The sequence below is a fragment of the Microtus ochrogaster genome, unplaced genomic scaffold (assembly GCF_000317375.1).
Source record: "Microtus ochrogaster isolate Prairie Vole_2 unplaced genomic scaffold, MicOch1.0 UNK44, whole genome shotgun sequence".
NCBI classification, from domain to species: Eukaryota; Metazoa; Chordata; class Mammalia; order Rodentia; family Cricetidae; genus Microtus; species Microtus ochrogaster.
The window spans coordinates 2,794,251-2,802,520 of NW_004949142.1; the positions used below are offsets into that span (position 1 = coordinate 2,794,251).

The window sequence follows — 8,270 nt, forward strand, 5'->3', positions numbered from 1 at the left end:
AGAGAGAGAGAGAGAGAGAGAGAGAGAGAGAGAGAGAGAGAGAGAGAGAGAGGCAGATGGATCTCTGTGGGTTAGAGGCCAGCCTGGTCTACAAAGTGATTTCTGGGACAGCCAAAGCTGCACAGTGAAACCCTGTCTCAATAATGAATTTTAAAAAAGAAGTAGAAGCCAGACCGTGGTGGTGCACGCATTTAATCCCAGCACTTAGGAAGCAGAGGCAGGTGGATCTATGAGTTTGAGGCCAGCCTGGTCTACAGAGCAAGTTCCAGGACAAGCTCCAAAGCTACAGAGAAACCCTATTTCAAAAAAACAAAAAACCTGAAAAAAACAAAACAAAAATGTAGAGCAATCAAAGAAGACTCCTGGCCTCTACATGAGCACGCAAAGATCACACACACACACACACACACACACACACACACACACACAGCCCCCACCCCCACCCCACACACTGCTTACAATTTAATTTAGGAGAGTAAAATTCCCAGGCAGTAGGCTGGTTCAGCCAGTGCAAGCTGCCTGGGTCCTGAAGCCCTTCCCCTATAATATGGCCTGGTACAAGCTCCTCAGTCTTTCTGTACTTCAATCCCGGGGAGTCAGACGGTTAGAACAGTGCAGGCTGCTGAGAGCACAGAGGCAGATGGGGATGGGCAGCGGGGGGGGGGGCCCTCACCGTGGGTATGGGGGTAAATCAACTGGAGAGACCCAGAGAGGTGAGGTGTACTGTCCCACAGACTTCCTCATGGGGTTTCTGCCTTGCAGGGCCCTGCTGCTCTGAGCAGGGGGAAATCTCTCCAGAAATACTGTCAAACATCTAGAGATGGAGTAGCTAGCCAGCATCCTCATAGTATAGACCAGTGATCCTCAAACTATGGATCTCAACCCTTTTGGGGGTCAAATGACCCTTTCACATGGGCCATCTAAGACCATCAGAAAACACAGAGATTTCCATGACGATTCATAGCAGAAGTGAAATTACAGTTACGAAGTAGAAACAAAACTAATTTTATGGTTGGGAGCCACCACAACTTAAGGAACTGTATTAAAGAGTCGCAGCTTTAGGAGGGTTGAGAGCCACTGCTGTAGATTGACAAGCCAGGTGAAATGGTACCTGGGGCACACAAGCCAGGAAGACTCATGGGAACTCCCTTTGGGATGAACTCTCAGCGGATGGAGGTCCCTGAGTTCCTGTCTCCATGCCCAGGGTTCCAAAGATGCCTTCAGGGATTGAAAAAGGAAGGCAGATGGAAGAGGCTGAAGGTGGGAGTAGGTAACAGGTGGAAACAACCCCAAAAAACTTCAAGGACCTAAGAGCCTTGGCTATGAAGACAAATCACTCGGAGGCTCCCTAGAGAAACATGGCATGGAAGTCGGAGGTTGAAGGTGGCTGCCACGAAATAAAATTTCTTCTTTTCTTCTTCTTCTTCTTCTTCTTCTTCTTCTTCTTCTTCTTCTTCTTCTTCTTCTTCTTCTTCTTCTTCTTCTTCTTCTTTTCTCCTTCTTCTTCTCCCCCTCCTCCTCCTTTTTCATGGAGAATTTTTTCTTTATTTCTTCCTTTCTTCTTTTTTTCTTTTCTTTTTCTTTTTTTTTGGTTATTGTTGTTGTTTTTGGAGTATGTTTTTCTTTACACCCCAGACCACACCACTGGGCTGCCAAGACTCACCAGATTAAAAAGAAAAAGTGGGGGGGAGGAATTACTATTTAAAAATCCCCTCCTTTTTCTGTTTCCCCAGAGAGAAGTTGAAACCCTTTAAATCAGTACACTCTGCAAGCGTGTCTCTTGCACCCACTTCCCCCCTTCTCCCCAGAATTTGGCATTTGGTGGATTCTGGATTCCACTGAAGGCTTTTTCTAAATCCAAGACTCGGGGAATTTTGTTAACAAGGCCATAAAAATAACTTTATTGTGTTACGGGAGGCACTCAGAAGAGCGTGTGTGTGTGTGTGTGTGTGTGTGTGTGTGTGTGTGTGTGTGTGTGTGTGTGTGCTTGCGCGCCTGCCCGCATGCATGCATGCTCTCTCTCTCTCCTTAAAAAAAAAAAAAAGAAAGAAAAAAACAATGTTTCTTTAAAAGTCTACGCCTGCAAATGCCATTAGAAGTGGGTATAATGTTTCTGATGATAGTGTTGCCTGCTCAGGCTTTGGTTGGAGGGGACCTTGTGTGAGTGGGCTGACCCCTCCCTCTCCTCGCTCACATTTCACTTCAGAAATCTGTCCCTCTCTCCCCACCACAGGATTTAAAAGTGTGTCTCTACCGCTGGGTCCAGCCCTCTGCAGAACTTCACTCAGAGTCCCCGGGAAGGGAGCTTGTCAGTATGGGTGCGTCAGAGATAGAACAGACAAAATGTTTAGTGCCCTAGGCAACAAATACATGCATAAGGGACCCGGACAGTCGGCGTGTGTCAGGGGGCAGGAAGGCAGCCGTGAAGCCTAGACAGGTGTGGGCATGCACATGTGTATTACTGGCCACGTGTTTGTGGACGTGGAGGCAAAAGTTTTGTTTCGTTTCCTGGGGAAACTTTTTCATTCAACATTTTCCTCTACTGTTTAAATTTTTTTTTTTAATTACCAAACTCTGTATAGAAAAAGTGCGGGGCAAAATCCTTGAATGGACTGAGGCAGGCAGCGGACAGCAGATGGATCCGGTAACCAACAGCTGCGTGAGGAACCTTCACCCTCCCGCCCCTGTCTGGGGCTGCCTTCGAAACCCCCACTCGGAAGGTAGCAGCGCCTCAGGGCTGTCCCATTATCCACCAACCCCGTTTTCCTTCCACCAAAAATCAGATTTCCCAGCGCCAGCAGCATACCCCGACTTCTCTGCTTCCTGCCTGGCAGCCACTCCACACAGCCTGCCCCGGACCGAGCGCATCTTCAACGAGCAACATCCTGCCTTCCCACAGACCCCTGACTGGCACTTCCCCATCTCCGAAGTCGGCCAAAGGCTCAACCCGGGCCCCGCAGGGAGCGCTAGAGAGATGGGGGCTGGCAGCCCGGGCCTGGTAGATGGCACAGGAGGCTCCGGTGAGGATTACATGATATTTGGGAGCACCGCCAGTGAGCCTGAGAAGAAATTGTCCAGAAGGAAAAAAGAACGGTCAGGTAGGTGGTGATGGGAAGAATTTACCATGCCTGTTACTGCATCACCCTGGGCAAGTTGTTTGCCCTCTCAGAGCCTAGGGGTCCTTACTGGAAAAAGTGTTGTCTAACTTACTCCAGGGTGGGAGAAGTCTTATACTGTAGAAGTTCTAGAATTCTCTGGTATAGGGCTGGTATGTTTTCTGGGTCTCTGCAAAGAACGGGTGTGAGCAAATGCCATATGTGGCCAGGGAGGATTGGAAGGCTACATGGAATGGGGTTTCGGGGTTCACACTGGTGAGGTCTGCAGAGGGCTCTTGCTGGGCTAGGCTGCCTCTGACTCACATGTGACCACACTCAAGCAGCAGCCAATGGTCCCAGAGCCATTGCTGAAGCCTGGGGGTTAAGACCGCAGCAGGGTCTGGGTGGGTAGACCCAGGACCCTATATCAGGAGCCCAGAGGCAGAGGAGCAAGCAGGTCTGTGTTGGGGATAGGAGAGAAAGTGGGGTTTGGGCAAACTACACAGAGGTGGTGCCTACATTTAGTGGACAGCTCACCTTGACAAAGTCTGGCGGGGCTTCAGGGAATCGACAAAGGAGAACTTGCTGGGTTTCTCTTTGTAAGCCCCCTCTGACCTAGTGTATATCCGGAGTATTCACCTTTTCCTGAGCGCTAGACCCTAGAAAAGAGGTCTTGTCTCTCTGAAGAGCTCAGGCTGAGAGGAAGAGGAGACCTGGAGGTTGTTCCCTGAGTGCCTAGGGGTGAAGGTGGGGGAGCAGGGCAGGGCGGGAATGAAGGAAGGAAATTCCAAGTGGTGGGAGCCACAGACAGCGGTTTTTGTTGGTTTGTATCTCAAGTCCCGCAAGTTTGCAAAGTGGAGACTGTAGGCTTGGTTGGCATCACCATTCCACACTGTGCAAAAGGAGACAGGGTTTGAGGGAACCCTGGGCACGAGACCATAATCCAGTACCCAGGAGACGGAGGCAGGAAGACCTAGAAGTCCAGGTTAACCTGGACTTTTCTGTTTTGAGGATGAAAGTCTCTTGTCTGGGAATCAGACAAACCATCTTTGGTCCACTAAGAAGTGAAATGAGCCCCTGGATTCTAAGCTCCAAACTCTACACCTTCAGAAGATTCCTGCCCGGTCCTCAGGTGGTATTGATCCCGAGGCTTGAGGCTCCTTCTGGATGTACTGACAGTGGGTAGGGATATGACCACACTGTATGCTCGTGGCTAAGGGGAGGGGCCTTTTACAGTCCCCACAGGGGGCTCTAGATCTGGCAGGTGGGATCAACCATTTTGACTAACTCAGCTGAGTGAGCCCTTTGGAAGGCTAGAGCAGGTGCCAGCCCATCCCAGGTGGAGCTGGCACCAAGGTAGGGCTACAGCTCTCTCCTTGGCAGTGCCTGCCACTCTTGTTCCTCCAGTTCTGTGGACATCTTGCAGCATCTAGCCACTTTCCAGGAGACTAAGGGTGTAAGGAAAGGAGCTGGGAGAGTTCTAGACTCAGGCAAAGTCTCAGCAAAACCCGATGGCCCATCTTCCCTTTTGGCAAGTAGCCAATAGCAGGGCTTTAGAGAGGGAGCATGCACGTGGCTCATCTGAAAGCCTGCCTCTGACCCGGAAAGACTCCACTCATGGGGGACCCTGGGTCCTCTCACTTGGGACTCTTGCAGATTTCCAGTGGAACAGACGGCGGGCGTGGGGCCCAGGGAACTGACTTTCCCTCCAGCCCATGTGGCTGGTCAGCAGGGAGATCTTTATTGCCCAGGTGCTTGCCTCTGCTGTTGGAATTTAACTGCCGAGGAAGGAGGAGGCAGGAGGGTCAGCTTCCCAAGGGCCTCACGGAGGGGGGCGGGGGTCACAGCAAGGCTCACAACTGACTACAGAATCTGGAACTCTCAAAAGAGACAAACCCACGGAAAAGTCCCCAAGTTCCCCCAGGAGCTGCAGTCCCCCCATCCTCTAATGGTTTTTACTGTTGTTGTTCATCATAGATTCCTATGAGGACCTGGGAGCCCAACCTAGAGCCTGGTGCATGTCTGGAAAGGGTTTCACCACTGAGCTACATCCCCAGATGGTTAATTTGGATCCTTGTTTGTGTGTTCTGTTTACTTGCGACAGGATCTCAAGGAGGCCAGGTTGGCCTCAAATTCGTTTGTAGCCAAGGCTAGCCTTGAACTTCTTGATGCTTGTGTCTCTGCTTCCCAATGTGCTCAAACACTATTTATCTTGATTGCTGGGATTCGGGGTGCCTCATTCAGGTCCCCATAAGCCAGCCCAGGAAGGTTGACTAGCCTTTGACCACTGGGTTGGAAGGATGGGGTTCTTGCAACTTGGGGAAAGCTGTTACCTTCTTGCTGCCTCTACTTCCGGAACTGAGAAATGGGACTAGAACAATGTCACTTACACCCAGAGCAGCTGGGATTGTTAAGTAAAGTGATCTGAAATTTCACATTGCTTCTGGTGCACTGTAAAAGTCCCTTAGCAGCTCTGGCTGATCGCAAGTCCACATTGTCTGAACTAAGCCTTTATTTTTTTTCAAAGTTATTTTTATTTATTTATTTATCATGTATACAATATTCTGTCTGTATGTATGCCCGCAGGCCAAAAGAGGGCACCAGAGCCCATTACAGATGGTTGTGAGCCACCATGTGGTTGCTGGGAATTGAACTCAGGACCCTTGGAAAAGCAGGCAATGCTCTTAACCTCTGAGCCAGCTCTCCAGCCCCTGAACTAAGCCTTTAGAACAGTGGTTCTCAACCTGTGGGTCTCCACTCCTTTGGGTGTTAAACAAACCTCTTTGCAGGGGTCACCTAAGAGCACCAGAAAACAAAAATATTTACATTATAATCCATAACAGTAGCAAAGTTACAGTTATGAAGTAGCAATGAAAATCATTTTATGGTTGGAGTCACCACAATATGAGGGACTGTACCAAAGGGTCACGGCATCAGGAAGGTTGAGAACCAGTGCTTAAGAACACAGAAAGAGGGCTGGGGGTGGAGCTCAGTGGGTAGAGTACAGGAGCATGCCTGAGGTCTCCCCCACCCCCACCCCACAGTTCTATCCTCAATCCTTCACAAATAAGATGCCACAGTGAATGCCTGGAGTCCCGGCACCTAATAGTGGAGGCAGGAGAATTAGAAGTTCAAGATGGTCTCTTGCTTGATAGAGTTCCAGGCCAACCTGGGATACATATATATACATATCAGGAATATATATCAGGAATAATCGAATTGAATATTCCAGATAGAGCGTCGCAGAAGTTCCTGGGTCGGTGGGATGTATGAAGTTCTTGCAATCCTTCTGTCCTAAACCCCAGTAGTGATCAATTAGCGCTTCAGTCAGAGCTGTGGAGGTAGGCGGAGGGACGGATGGATGTTAAATTGTGTCTCACATTGCTGTCCCAGGAGGCTCCAGGCATGGACTCTGCACCCATCTTTATCATCACCAGCGTCCGCAACCCAAGCCTGCCCTGCTACTCTCCCCCTCCCGCCACGCCCAGTTACCCCCACGCCCGCCCTGCAACGATCAAGAAAGACGGGCGTCCCTCCCCCCACCCCAAGAGGTCTCGGGAGACCCGCAGCGCAATCTTATCTTACCTACCCCCAGCCCTGCCCAGGGGTGTTAAAGACCCCTACTGGCAGGGACAGCTGCGAAGCCACTGCTGTTTCCCCCTAAACTGTCAGGCTACTGCTGCTGTCTTTAATTTATGGGAACGGGGGATTTCTCGGTGACTTCCTGACGGGGTTCAAGGGAAGGTTGCCTGTGACCAGCGCGGCTGCCCTGCTGCCTGGGAGCGGCACTGGGCGCCCAGGGTCCCTGCGATCCCATTCTCAATCGGCCAAGCGGCGCCTTTGTCAGCCTCGGCGTGTCTCAGCTTCCTTCGGAGCCTGGGCCTGCGGCTCCTGGGACCTGGTCCTGCCCCGAATTCTACCCTCTGAGGTCTTCTCTCCAAGGCCCGCACAACTACCCAAACCCTCAAGCCTTCTTTATTCTTTCCCTCCCTCTCTCCCTCCCTCCCTCCCTTCCTCTCTCTGTCTCTCCTCTCTAGTCTCCGGTCCCTACTCTCTTTCACTCCTTCTCCTCCTGTCTTCACTCTTTCTCCCTCACCCACTCTCCTCCTCCTCCCCCTTCCTCTTCCTCCTTCTCCTCCTCCCCTCCTACAGAGCCACACCTTGTGCTGGCCTCCCCACACATCCAGTCTTTTAGTCTTGATTCCCTGATTTGGCTCTTTAGCCCTGGTGTGTCCCTTCTCCCAATCTACACATTCTAATATCCCTCTCAAAAGCCACCCGTGCGGACCGTACCCTCCCTCCCCTGTTCAAAACCTGCGGCTGTATCGTCCACAGCATCACACCAGTAAGAACAAGAGTCAGAAAGCTTCAACTTTGCCGAGGTGTGGTAGCTGCACGGGTGACAAAGTTGAGGCTAGCCTGAGCTACACAGAGAGGGCTGTCTTAAACAGGGAAGCTACTGATGGGTAGCGTGGTTCTAGAACCTGCGCCGATTTCCTGTTTCCTGGCTTTGCTCGCAACTTCGTAAAGGGACTTGAGGGAGATTTCTAAATGTGGACGATCTTTGGGAAATCTTTTTTTCTTCTTGTGGTCCAAAACACACAGCAGAACATTCGGCATCTTTACAATTCTGAAATGACCTTTTATAGCAGCCAAACGCAGATCCACTGTCCTAGGACAGAGTTCCAGAACCGTTTCATCTTGCAAACTGGAGTTTCTCTTTGGATTAGATCCCCCAATCTCCTGGCAGCTGCCTGCCTCTCAGTAGGAGTTTGGGAGTTATAGGTACCTCGTGCATAGACTCAGGAAGCGGTTGTCTTTTTTTGGGAGTTATAGGTACCTCGTGCATAGACTCAGGAAGCAGTTGTCTTTTTTATTACTGGCTTATTCCACTCTGCGGCTAGGACTCGTATCAGGTTCTTAGACCCTGAACTGGTCAGTCCTCAAGTTTCATTGACGTTGTAGCACACGGCCAGGATTTCTTCCTTTTAAGACTGAGTAATATTCCACTGTGTGTTTTTGCCACATTTCCCTTATCGGCTCATCTGCTGATGGACATTTGGGCTGCTTCCATCACTAGGCAATTGTGAGTACACTTGGGAAAACGAGTGCGTGTATCTCTTTGACCTAGACATATACCCACAACGGAATGGTTGGGTCATAGGGTTATTCTAT

General features: G+C 50.4%; 1 protein-coding gene across 2 annotated transcripts in view; it reads left to right on the top strand.

The window, feature by feature from the left end:
- Positions 1-2,635: 2,635 nt before the first annotated feature.
- The window catches only part of Meox1 (mesenchyme homeobox 1), a 19,157-nt gene continuing 13,522 nt past the window's right edge, over positions 2,636-8,270 (top strand). For both annotated transcript variants that reach the window (XM_005369148.2, XM_013354425.1), the window contains exon 1: positions 2,636-3,098. In XM_005369148.2, the coding sequence (XP_005369205.1) occupies positions 2,636-3,098 (463 nt within the window). The remainder of the gene's footprint in view (positions 3,099-8,270) is intronic.